This window comes from Gigantopelta aegis, chromosome 14, assembly GCF_016097555.1.
Source record: "Gigantopelta aegis isolate Gae_Host chromosome 14, Gae_host_genome, whole genome shotgun sequence".
Taxonomy (NCBI): domain Eukaryota; kingdom Metazoa; phylum Mollusca; class Gastropoda; order Neomphalida; family Peltospiridae; genus Gigantopelta; species Gigantopelta aegis.
In genome coordinates this window covers 13,132,516-13,146,200 of record NC_054712.1, presented here as the reverse complement: position 1 = coordinate 13,146,200, position 13,685 = coordinate 13,132,516, and the positions used below count along the sequence as shown (strand labels likewise).

Here is a 13,685-nt window from a genome sequence, read left to right as displayed (position 1 = left end):
ACATCCCTATTATTATACTCGACAAAGTACTTATAAATTGAAACAACTAATGCAAAACAAACGAATCAGTACACTAAAGAATTTAGCAAAGTTTATAAAAGTAATTATGAATGCATTTAAACATCCTTGATATTTCACATCCCCAACCCCCAGAAGTACATTTTATATATATATATATTGAACATTAATTTACCAATAACAATTTTAACTAGTTCTACCGGCTAAACAGTTTATATATTTGTATTTTTATGAATATTCACAACTTTATGTTTTATGCAAATGTTCATAGGAATTAATTCACAATCATTGTAATTTAACGTTTGTATTTCTCTTTCATCTTGTCACGTGTTTATAGAAATATTATGTATATATTCCTCCTACGCCGTTGTGCAACGGCCAGAGAGTAAATAAAGTCTTGTCTTGTCTTGTCATAATCACGCCAACTCGTCCTGTATGATTTTCACCGCTTTCAAGAAATCCGCCTTCAACACGTACTTGCTGTCCGGGTCGCTGGCGATGTCATTCAGCTCGGTGTCTTCCACCCTGCCCACGCCGACGGCCAGGATGGTGATGCCGGCGTCTCGCGCCAACTTGGCCTGCGTCCTCGTCGCCGCTTTGTCGTTCGACTCTCCGTCCGTGATGACGACTGCGATCTTCACGACTCCTTCCCTCGCCCCCGACGCCGCGCTGAAGCTGTCGCTCACCATGAAAGCCAGAGCGTCGGCAGTTGAGGTGCCGGTGCCGACGTAGTCTATGGCGGCGATGGCGGTCTGTATTTCGGCCGACGTCGTGTATTGGTTAAGGTTGAAGTACCTGCGTGGCTCGGACGCGAAGGTGTCGAGACCGATCTGGATGTCGTTGGGGCCAACAGTGAAGAACTTGGTGACATTCTTCACGAATGTTTTAACAGTTTCGAAGTCGGCTGCTCCAACGCTTACAGATTCGTCGAGAAGAAACACGAAATCTGCTTTGCCGCCCGCTGAAACGAATAAAACCAAGCATGCAGGTTATGAATATAATGAAAAAAGAGTCGTACCTAGTCTATAATAACAAGGTGTGTGGCATTGAAGTATTCATGGAACGGGTTAGCTATTAAACAAAGCTCCTAGACCATCATCCTTGCCGGCACACACACACACACGCACGCACACACACGCGCGCTCTCTCTCGAAAAAATAAAATAAAAACTAAAATAATAATAATTAGTTTTTTAAATAAATAAATAAATAAAAAATAAATAAATAAATAAATAATGTTTAAAAAATAATAATAAAAAATAATAATAACCATTTCTTTGCGTTTATATGGCAATCTGATAGGTGCAGAGGTGCTTACTTTTTTGCGTTCATATCTCGATGAACCGAAAACAATTAAGCCCCGCCTACTACATTAAACACAACGTTACTGATTATGAACATATAGGCCCTCAGGAGCGATAATTGGAGTGGGGTGGTGGCACAATATTTAGTAATGGAGCCATAATTTTAAGTTTATTTATATAGGGTCTAACAAACAAACAAAAAATACATTGTCGTCCTTGGTGGGGAGGGGTATGGGGCAATATTATGTCAGGCCCGTATAATTAATATTGCTACGGTATATACACGGCGTTGTTACATTGTACACAATGTTACTGCATTATAAACTTTATATTGTTACGGTAAGGACATGATGTTGTTGAATTAAACTGCTGCAGTCTATCAATCTTAAACACGGTGGTTTGACTACTGTTTTACCAGTGCCTATAGAAAAACGTTTCCTGGACTCAAATAATAAAAGCACATACTGGATTCTACCTGCATACACTACCCACCGTTATTCCACTGGATTCTTACCTGTCTGTGACACTGAAACAAAAATAAAAAACAAATTACAAATTGTATTAGAAAAAGAGCTGTTACATATTTCATACATTTTCAGTTTGTACATTTGTTTATTCATTTGTTAAAATTAATATTTATTTACAGTTTTCACCATTTTCGTTATTTATTATAATTGACATAGCGGGTTACCTACGTTACTGAATAGACAACGTGTTCATATAGAACTATGAACACCAAATAGTCATGGTTTAAAATGCGCTGAAATGTCCTTAAACAAAAGTGTTTCTTCTTTCGCTATGATTTTGTCAATTACCACCTTCCGGCGATTCAAATTAAATCTAAACAGGCACTAACCCGCCATTTCATTTTAACTTATTTGCGTGCTTATATCCAGTTAAGGTTCAAGCACGCTGTCCTGGACACACACCTCAGCTATCTGAGCTGTCTGTTCAGGACAGTGTGTTAATTGTTAGTTGTTAATGGTCAGAGAGAGAAAAGAGGGTGTATTGGTCTTACACCTACCCACTGAGTTGTTAAAACTCGCTCTGGGTGGGAGCCGGTACCGGGCTGTGAACCCTATACCTACCAGCCTTATGTCCGATGGCTCAACCACGACACCACCGAGGTCGGTACTAACCCACCGACAGTTTCACTGATGTTTTAAATCAACCACCAAGTAAAATATATTTTGAGCGTAACAACTATCATGTTTGAAAGCAATCTACATTTAATATTATAGGCCCCTGCTTTGAGAGTGGGAATGTTTTTCTACAGATTCCTTGGGCCCGAAAACATAGGATTAACATTTTAAATGAACTTTCTTTATCAATTAGAAGCCGAGATATCCGAAAATTCTTATTTTATCGTGGCCATTTTGAAAATCCAAAATGGCGGCGATACTGGTATTTTGCGGAAATATAAACATTGGTTTTCATATTCCTGATGTTATAAGGTTTGCTAATCTCCATAAAGTTTGAACGAAAGAACCTGACTAAAGTAGGAATAATTGTAATTCTGGAGCGTGACAACCTTCCTGGAGGGTTAATGTTTTGTTGAAACAGACTCCATCTTGTACATGTGTGTGTGTGAGTGTGAGTTTCTTCTTATGACTACATGACAGAATTACCAAATGTTTGACATCCAATAGCCGATTATTAATAAATGAATGTGCTCTAGTGGTGTCGTTAAACAAAACAAAAACCTTTAACTTTTATCTTACCTTCGCAGGCCGTCTTGGCCAACACGTCCTGTATGGTTTTCAGCGCGTCAAACGAATCCGCCTTGAACACGTACTGGCTGTCCGGGTCGCTGGCGATGTCATTCAGCTCGGTTTCGTCTACGTTGCTGCCCACGCCGACGGCCAGGATGGTGATGCCGGCGTCTCGTGCCAACTTAGCCTGCGTTCTCGTCGCCGCTTTGTCGTTCGACACTCCGTCCGTGATGACGACTGCGATCTTGATGACTCCTTCCCTCGCCCCCGACGCCGCGCTGAAGCTGTCGCTCACCATGAAAGCAAGAGCGTCGGCGGTTGAGGTGCCGCCACCGGCGTAGTCGATGGCGTCGATGGCGGTCTGTATTTCGGCCGACGTCGTGTATCGGTTAAGCTTGAAGTGCCTGCGTGGGTTGGACGCGAAGGTGTCGAGACCGATCTGGATTTCGTTGGGGCCCACGGTGAAGGACTTGGCGACATTCTTCACGAATGTTTTAGCAGTTTCGAAGTTGACTGATCCAACGCTTCCAGATTCGTCGAGAAGAAACACGAAATCTGCTTTGCCGCACGCTGAAACGAATAAAACCAAACATGCAGGTTGTGAATATAATGGACATCAGAGCCGTACCTAGTCTAAAATAACAAGGTGTGTGGCATTGAAGTATTCATGGAACGCGTTAGCTATTAAACAAAGCTCCTAGACCATCATCCCCGCCAGCACACACACACGCACGCACGCACGCACGCACGCACGCGCGCGCTCTCCCGAATTAAAAATAATAATTAAAAAAAATAATAATAACATTTTCTTTGCGTTTATACTTTACGGCAATCAGATTGGTCCAGAGGTGCTTACTTTTTTGCGTTCATATCTCGATGAACCGAAAAAAATTAAGCCACGCCTACTAACTCGTAGTCGTAGTAGTAGTGGTTAGTAGCAGTACCAGCAGCAGTATTAGCAGTAGCAATAGCAATTGCAGTAGTAGCAGCAGCAGCAGCAGTAGCTGAAGCAGCAGCAGTAGTAGTAGTAGTAGTAGTAGTAGTAGTAGTAGTAGTAGTAGTAGTAGTAGTAGTAGTAGTAGTAGTAGTAGTAGTAGTAGTAGCAGTAGTAGTAGTAGTAGCAGCAGTAGCTGAAGCAGTAGTAGTAGTAGCAGCAGTAGTAGTAGTAGCAGCAGTAGCAGTAGCTGAAGCAGTAGTAGTAGTAGCAGCAGTAGCTGAAGCAGTAGTAGTATTAGTAGCAGCAGCAGTAGCTGAAGCAGAGTAGTAGCAGCAGTAGCTGAAGCAGTAGTAGCAGTAGCAGTAGCTTAAGCAGTAGTAGTAGTAGTAGCAGCAGCAGTAGCTGAAGCAGTAGTAGCAGCAGTAGCTGAAGCAGTAGTAGTAGTAGTAGTAGCAGTAGCTGAAGCAGTAGTAGTAGTAGTAGCGGTAGCAGTAGCTGAAGCAGTAGTAGTAATAGCAGCAGCAGTAGCTGAAGCAGTAGTAGTAGCAGTAATAGTAGCAGTAGTTGAAGCAGTAGTAGTAGTAGTAGCAGCAGCAGTAGCTGAAGCAGTAGTAGTAGCAGCAGTATCTGAAGCAGTAGTAGTAGTAGTAATAGTAGCAGTAGCAGCAGCTGAAGCAGTAGTAGTAGTAGTAGTAGTAGTAGCAGCAGCAGTAGCTGAAGTAGTAGTAGTAGTAGTAGTAGTAGCAGCAGTAGATGAAGCAGTAGTAGTAGTAGTTGTAGTAGTAGTAGCAGCAGCAGCTGCAGTAGCTGAAGCAGTAGTAGTAGTAGTAGCAGTAGTAGTAGTAGTAGTAGTAGTAGTAGTAGTAGTAGTAGTAGTAGCTTTATTTATTTAAGTTCTTGGTTTTGTGGGATATCTTATTTTTATCTTCTTGTTATGGACCATAAGTGGCCACCTTCTTCTATATTAAGCTGAAATAACCGAAAACTTCCCAGTATTTTTTTGTATACGTCGTTTGCTTTGTGGTGTATTTGTTTTTTGATAGCCGGAACCAGTGTGGGTAGCCAATGACTGTGAGTCATCAATTATCGTGAATAGTCCCATAGGCTGCAGTTTGTCATTGGAGTGTCTCCAACGTGTGTCTTATAGATTGGTTCCAGACTCAAGTAAATTGTTGGCGAATGACGTTAACGTCAGCATCGTTGTCATCGTCATAGTAGTAGTTTATATAGTAGTAGTAGTAGTAGTAGTAGTAGTAGTAGTAGTAGTAGTAGTAGTAGTAGTAGTAGTAGTAGTGGTTAGTAGCAGTACCAGCAGCAGTATTAGAAGTAGCAATAGCAGTTGCAGTTGCAGTAGCAGCGGTAGTGGTAGTAGTAGTAGTAGTAGTAGTAGTAGTAGAAGTAGTAGTAGTAGTAGTAGTAGTGGTAGTAGCAGTAGTAGTAGCAGTAGTAGTAGTAGTAGTAGTAGTAGTAGTAGTAGTAGTAGTAGTAGTAGTAGCAGTAGCAGTAGCTGAAGCAGTAGTAGTAGTAGTAGTAGTAGTAGTAGTAGTAGTAGTAGTAGTAGTAGTAGTAGTAGTAGCAGTAGCAGCAGTTAGAAGTAGCCGAAGTTGCAGTAGTAGTAGTAGTAGTAGTAGTAGTAGTAGTAGTAGTAGTAGTAGTAGTAGTAGTAGTAGCAGTAGCAGTAGCTGAAGCAGTAGTAGTAGTAGTAGTAGTAGTAGTAGTAGTAGTAGTAGTAGTAGTAGTAGTAGTAGTAGTAGCAGTAGCAGTAGCAGTAGTAGTTAGTAGTAGTAGTAGTAGTAGTAGTAGTAGTAGTAGTATAGTAGTAGCAGCAGTAGCTGAAGCAGAAGAAAGTAACAGTAAATAGTTAAACTAATTACATAAAAGTAAATCATAATGCGCGTATGCTAAATATTCAAAAGTAATTCTATTTTGCATTTTATTTCAATCAGTTGTGAAAATAAATACCAAGAAACCAGCTGCTAAATATAAAATCATTGAGGAGCGCTTTCGCTTTTTCCAGCCCAAGTTTTTATGTATTGCAATATTGTAATAGAACTGCTCATGACAGCTTATTTGACATGACAGGTGTCTACAATAATAAAGCATCTGCCAATAAAAGCTGGTGCATGCCATGTACAAGTTAAACACAACGCTTGGACGCGAACGGTAACATAAACGAATGCATATACGGATGTACCGTTTAATTGGATTTTTTTTTCTTCAAAAACTGCAGTCTATCTTAGCTGAATCTTGAAAGAAAGCAAACACCGGCAACTAAACTAAACTGCATGATGCAAAACAGACATCGCGGTCTCTTGCTACAATTAACTGGTACCATCGTCTGCTATCACATCACAGTCATCCTACGTTTAGGCGCAAACACCTGTCTAGCGAGCGACTTCGATCGCTCGTCCTTCTGAACATATCTCTGGTGAAGTCCAGTTTCGTTCGTTTTAATTAGAGGACATCAGGTCCAGGAGCGGACCCAAGAATATTTTTTATTTGGGGTTAAGGGAAAAAGAACACATGGACTAACTTGTGAAAAGGTCAACCAATTTATTTTTTTGTTTTTTTGTTTGTTTGTTTTTTTAGCCAGAAGAAATGAAACACTTGAATAGTATGGGGTTTTATGTTCTCCTCATCAATCTTAATCATTTTTCATTGCCATGGTGCCCCCTCATTTGTCATGGTATCCTTAATGTTTTCCATCACATTTTCCATATAGCCATGACAACTTGAATTACCTCAAATGATCTCATTTGGACCCACAATATAATGGTGCACCACAATGTTATTAGTCGAGGCGGCGCGTTACTATTGTTTGTGCAGATGGTACTGTTGTAGCTACCGAGGTAAATGTTTAAAAATTAAAATACAACATTGACGCGCGGGGACAAAATCGACGAACGCGCTGACCATATAAAATGTTGGTCTTATGATGTGTTATGCCAGGCTCAGCCAATCAACTGTCACGACTGAGTTGACCAACTCGACAGTTTGTGTTTTAATTCCCCTAACTTCCGACCTAACACTGGTGACTTCAGATTAATTAGGAGTTGTATACGACGGTAATTGAGTTGTAAGGGCACTCAGACTAGCAACTGGATAGTCGTAGAAGTTACTGAGCCTAGAAGTACTTTACCTTTACGTTACGTTACGTTACGTTACGTTACGTTACGTTACATTACGTTACGTTACGTTGAGCTACATCAGGACACGTAGTGTTATGCTTGACACACACCTACCAATTAACGCCGACTCGACAGTCGAGGACACGGTGTCCTTAGCTATCTCGAACACAGGATATTATTATAGTGTTAACGGCGAGGGGCGGGACGTAGCCCAGTGGTCAATCTAATTAAAATTAGCTCCACTATTACATGTGGATCTAAAAGCAGCCCGTTGGAGCTCATGTCCGGTTGACCTTTCATTCGACCAATCAAAACCTTACTTGCAAAATCATGCCAGTGAGTTGATGATGATGATGATGATGATGATGATGATGATGATAACTAGTTTAACGTGCCCATATACCACTAGGGTTTCGAACACGCCCATCCCGAGTCCGACCTCCGATAAGATCGGTGGCCTGACGCGGGATGTAGGGGAGGGGGGGGGGGGGGGGGGGGGGGGGGTAGTGTTGAAAATGGGCAGAATTTTGAAAATAGCAATTAGTAAAAAGCTTAATAGAATAATTTTTAAAAAAGAGAAAAACATTACAATCCAAAAAGAAAAAGAATTGAATGCTCGGCCGAATATTTATATAATTTGGAGCATTTTAGAAGGACAGTCCAAAAATAAATAAGAGAAAGAAGAGAGGATCGGACTATTTAATAATATTAAAAAAAAAAGAAGTAATTTCGACATAAAATTTTGAACGAAGGTCTAAATGTTTAAAGTCCGATCTATATGTCCACGTGAGTGGCCTCATTAAGGCCGTTAGGGTGTGGAGGTTGGCCTACGGCGAACTGATGAGCGGAGAACCGGCAAAGGCGGGATGAAGTGCTTCCATCTCGGGTCGGCGAGGATGGTTATAACACTCCGGTAGTCGTTGCCGAAAAGGGCATTGACGATCCTGTGGATGGTGTGGCTATCCATCTCTCTAACTAGGACCGCTTGTCGGTAGACTCCTTCTAGGCGCTGAGTTAGTACCAACCCCGTCTTGCCGGCTGTAGACTTGATGGTGTGTAGCTCGTAAGCGCTTCCATCAGGCAGTTGTTTCAGCTCTGGTTCCACTAGTCCGCCCATCAGTGATGCCGGATCCGAGGTGTCCCCCTGCACGAACCTCAGGAAGCCGAACCTGATTTTCCCGATCTGAACTTTCCAGACGGCTTCCGAGTCGGAGGGGGACGGTGCCTGTGAAGGTGGAGGCCTTGCCTTGTCAGGCTGGTCGCTCGGCTGAGCGACGGCCTTCCTCTTCGCAACTGCTCCTGCCCGGACCGCCGCCTTCCGAACTGGCAATACTGGTGACAGTGGCCAGTTACGTGTAGGCGGTGGCGTAGAGGGAGATGGAGGTCCGTCTGCGGGCGTCACGCACATCAGCGCGTTGAGAGCATCCCTCGGTGTTGACGGCGGGTCCGGATGAGCTGGTCCTTTAGTCTTGGGCCGAGCCAGGGGCGGCGACGCAGAAGGGACCGCCGCTGGCGGTTGAGCCGCCAGTTTTGTTCCCCCCTGAGCCGCTCCTGGCGCACGTTTCTTCTTCCTCCGTCCACTTCCCTTCCTCTTCTGCGAGTCCGAGGCGCCGTACACCAAAGTCACGGTTGCCCGTGACCCGGTGTACGCGACGCGAAACTCCAGCAGCAGCGATCCAAAGCTTGCAATCAAGCCCCCCGGGTGTGTGTGGGGGGGGGGGGGGGGGGGGGGGGGGGGGGGGGGGGGGGGCAGGGGGGGAGGGGGGGCAAGTCGAGAGCACAGTGATTTGAAAAGAATTTGAAAACATTCGGGTTTATGCCGAGGGTATACGAAATGATTCGGGTGAATTACGAAGTATGCCGGAAATTCATTTCAATATAAAATTTTATATAAAATTCGTTTCAAGACAAAACAAACCCCCAAAAACCGTGATGGTATAGCCATAAAATTTGTTTATACTAGTATACAATACAGAGTTTATTATTGCACTCCACCCCCCCCCCCCCCCTCCCGTTTTTTCAATGTTGAAATAGACTATTGCATAAGTATTCTCGACCGATATTTTTAGAATTTATATGCTCCCGAATAACGTTATAAAAGGCGAAGTGTAATTGGTCCATATTTAAATTGTTATTTATAGATGAAATGTCACCTGGACATGGGAGTCCACGAAAGGCTGTTAGATCTACTGGTGGGACCAGTAGAGCTAATTTTAATCAGATTGCCCAGCGGTAAGGCGTCCGCCTGATGTGCAGTCGGTCTCAGATCGATCCCCGTCGGTGGAACCATTGGGCTATTTTTCGTTCCAGTTTATGCACAACGATTGGTATATCAAAGGCTGTGGTATATGTACTACCCTGTCTGTAGGATGGTGCATATAAAATGTGTAGCGGGTTTCCTCTCTATGCCTGATTTGTTGTTTTTTTGTGTGTATTTGTATGTGTGTGTGTAGTATATATATATATATATATGTGTGTGTGTGTGTGTGTGTGTGTGTGTGTGTGTGTGTATGTGTATGTGTGTGGATGTGTGTGTATATATATATATATATATATATATACTCTTCAAAAGAAGAAACGCAAAACCACATTGTCGTAACATTTGGAGAATTGATTTAATTATTGAATGGTGAGTCCGATAATTACCAAATGTTGCAGGATTGTTCACAATTCACTCTAGTCCATTGTGAGTAAGTGATAGGAACACACCACCAAGGTCAAGGTCATCTGGAGTCAATACCGGGTGTGGCCTCCGCGTGTGTTGACAACTGCCTGGCACCGCCTGCCCATTGAAGCAACCAGAGTACGGATGACGTCCCGGGGATGGTGGCCCACTCGGCCTGCAAGGCTGCTGCCCAGCTCGGGCAGGGTCTGGGGCTGTGGTTGTCGCTGTCGGAGGGAGGCGTCGGTCCAACTCGTCCCATAGATGCTCAATGATGGTTCAAATCCGGTGATATCGATGGCCAAGGAAGGACATTAATGTTGTTGTTCTGTAGGAAAGCCGTTGTGAGACGTGCTGTGTGAGGCCTGGCGTTGTCATGTTGGAACACTGCTGCGTTGGCGTTGGCCATAACTGGAACGATGTGTGGCCGGAGGATCTGGTCAATGTAGCCCTGTGTATTCAGGTTGCCCTGCACGTGGACCAGGTCAGTTCTGCCAGTGTGTGAGATGGCTGCCCACACCATGACACTACCCCCGCCGAATCTGTCCACTTCCTGCACGCAGTTTGCCGCATAACGTTCACCACACTACGCCTATACACGCGACATCTTCCATCATGACGTCGGAACAGAAATCGGGAACTCGTCACTGAACCACACCTGTCTCCATCGCAGTTGAGGCCATTGTCGATGAATCTGGCACCACTGCAGTCGGAGTCGACGGTGTGTTGTGGTGTTAAGATGACACCTCGAACTGGACGTCTGGCACGAATTCCTACCTCACGTAGGCGGTTCCGTACGGTCTGGTCGGATATCCTGCGCAAACCGGTATTGCTGCGGCTGTGGAGGTGGCAGTAAGTCAAATCGTTCCCGAAGGTGGCGTACCCGGATGTGCGGTCCTGCCCGGGGGTAGTGACCCGTGGTCGACCGGATCTAGGGAGGTCACGTGTTGATCCATGTTGCTGGTAACGGTCCCACAGTCTGGAGATGGTACTTGGGGACACATGGAATGCCCTGGCAACGGCCGTTCTGGATTCGCCTGCGTCTAGTCGGCCGATGGCATTGTTTCTCTGCGGTTCACGGAGACGTGGCATGTCCTGGATTGTCAACTGTCGGCCAGATACAGAGGCCAGGCAAGCGAACACCCTGCACTTTTATACTGTCGGTGTTCATGTTGCACGTGCAGACAACGCACGTGCAGTGGTGACATGGTTTGCACGTGGCTGCATTTTTGCGAATATTCACATTTTGGAACTTTATTGTACAGTAGATGCGTTTTATCGAATGTAACCGTGGGAATGTGTTTGGGACATGCAATGACCTTATATTCACAAAGCATGAACCGGTAGGAAACATAAAATCGGAGTTATAACCCATTTGTATATATATATATATATACACGTGTGTATGTGTGTGCGTGTGTGTGCGTGTGCGTGTTTTATTTTGGTTTTGTTTTGGGTTTACTATTGTTGCTGTTTGTTTTTGTTTTTGTTTTGTCTTGTTTTGTTTTTGTTTGTTTGTTTGGGGGGGTGGGGGGGTTGGGGGGGGGTCTTCCTTTTTTGGTTTGGTTTTCCTCGAAAATTATAAGTTTGTACAAAAGGACTTCTGGCTGTAAATCCTCGTACTCTTATTCCAATTAATGTATTAATGTGCAGCGGTGAAAGTTGTGAAGAGTGATGTCCAAACTGTACACAGCACAACAAACGGCGCATGCGTTTATAGAAGGAACTTTCTTCTTGATGTATACAGAATATTAATTTAAAAAACAAACATTCATAAAAACAAATATATAAAGGAAACAAAAGGTAAACGTTTCGGCTCAAATATTGTTTATTGTGCATCCCTGATTATTATTTTTAAAAACAACAACATTAATTTGTTAACATAATATTGGTGCCTTTTGGTAGTAATGTACAGTTAGCTCCTTTGTTCGCTTGTTATTGCTTTAGTGCATAAATCCATGTTTGAATTATTAGGAATATGAAATACATTCTTACGCTTAGTGATAGCCAAGTAGTTATTTTCACAATTATGTATTCTTTTTATTACCAATAGTGAAAACTGTTTGACTACACCGGGTTTCAGTTGTGTCAAAAGTTGGACGTAAAACTTCGATAATTTTCATACAAGCTGATTTTGTGAAGAACTGAACAACTAAGCTTTCATTGACATGAGGATTTTTGAAAAGTTTGATAAATTGTTTTCATAAATATATGCGTCATATCCTCCAACACCCGCTTTGGTATGGTTTGTATGGCTGTGAAGATCATCAACAATTCACCCACAATCATATTTTTGGGTTTTTTTTTGTTGTTGTTGTTGTTGTTGTTGGGGGGGTTTTTTTTGGGGGGGGGGGAGATTTGAAAATGTTTGGTATATTATTCTGGAAATAACACAAAACTTGATCTCACAATATACATTTATTTAATGAGTCCTGTTAATTATGACTGTGATTTCCTTTAGACTAAAAACACCTGTGTGCGTCCCAGCAAAGACAACATCTATTAGACTCTTTAAGTACACTTGTACCAATAAACCTTCAGTTGGTACTAAACGGTAGAACCACATTAAGTGACGACACAAACAAGCAAATATTTCATTATGCTCAAAAATACATTAAACAAACAGAAAGATTCAATAAATAAAATATAGTTTAATTAATGATTAGATAAATAAATTATGTCTCGATAAAAATATATAAAAATGTTTGGAATGTATCGACCATCCCACGTCAAAGCCGCGTCATCTGATTAGAAGGATAATCTACTTTAGTTTCCCGATTTTTATTTTATTTTTTTATATTATTTTATTATTATTATTATTATTATTATTATTATTGTTATTATTATTATTATTTTAGCACTTTATTCACACTACAGACCTATTTTGCTTGACATTCTATGTATTAACTATGTTCTGAATATTTATTGTAGTCTTTCTTCCGGTTTCACCTTATCTGCACTGTAAATTTGTCTTCCTTTATGTTTTATGTATTTACTTAGATTCAAATATTTGTAGTAATAGTAGTCGCTTAAAATGTTATAATATTTGTAATTAGGAGAGGGCCTCGTAAGTTGAATAACTTGTGTCCAATCCTTTTGTGTATTATATACAATAAAATATGTTTCAAACAAACCTGTGTGCATCTTTATTTTTATAACACAGGTAAGCATTTGTGATGCCATGGCCAGGTATGCATAGATCTTAAGTTGAAGATTCACAAATAACTGTAGTCTTCTGCATTTACCATACATTTTCTATAGACTACAAATTGCACTGTGATGTCAGGATGCGCATTATAAATGATATCTCAAAGTTACAGTCTCGCAGTCGCTATTTTAACATTAATTTCAGATAAATAACTAAAAATTAATCGATCCCCACATAATATTTCCATACATAACACGGGAAACTGTAATGTCCTTGCTCGCCATAAATAAAATCGGAGAATTCACAAAATCGGGCAAGTTGTCTGTCAGATACGGCCGTCAGAGATAGGATAGGGCCGTCAGAGACAGATGAGTTACACAAAGACAGCAAATTTGTCGGCAACATGTTCGCGGAGTCACGCCGGTCGTCCTCTTACGACTCCTCGACCACTTGTAAATTATACATGCTAATTTAAAGCCAGTCTTCAACCAAACCTCCGCAACTTAACCAATTTGCGAGGAGAAAGATCAGTGGAGGCGAATTGTCGAACTGTAGAACCCGAACCTGTGTTTTAAAGGAGTGTCTACAGGTTGCGATTCTGTTTAACAACAGACGAACCCGAACCTGTGTTTTAAAGGGGTGTCTACAGGTTGCGATTCTGTTTAACAACAGACGAACCCGAACCTGTGTTTTAAAGGGGTGTCTACAGGTTGCGATTCTGTTTAACAACAGACGAACCCGAACATGTGTTTTAAAGGGATGTCTACAGGTTGCGAT

General features: G+C 42.2%; 1 protein-coding gene across 1 annotated transcript in view; it reads right to left on the bottom strand.

Moving 5' to 3' along the window:
- Window positions 1-434: 434 nt before the first annotated feature.
- Window positions 435-13,685, bottom strand: part of LOC121389084 (collagen alpha-6(VI) chain-like) — a 27,798-nt gene continuing 14,547 nt past the window's right edge. Inside the window, exons 9-12 of the mRNA XM_041520699.1 lie at window positions 12,895-12,961; window positions 3,043-3,603; window positions 1,836-1,847; window positions 435-979 (exon numbers count right to left, since the gene is read on the bottom strand). Coding sequence (XP_041376633.1) covers window positions 435-979; window positions 1,836-1,847; window positions 3,043-3,603; window positions 12,895-12,961 — 1,185 coding nt within the window. The remainder of the gene's footprint in view (window positions 980-1,835; window positions 1,848-3,042; window positions 3,604-12,894; window positions 12,962-13,685) is intronic.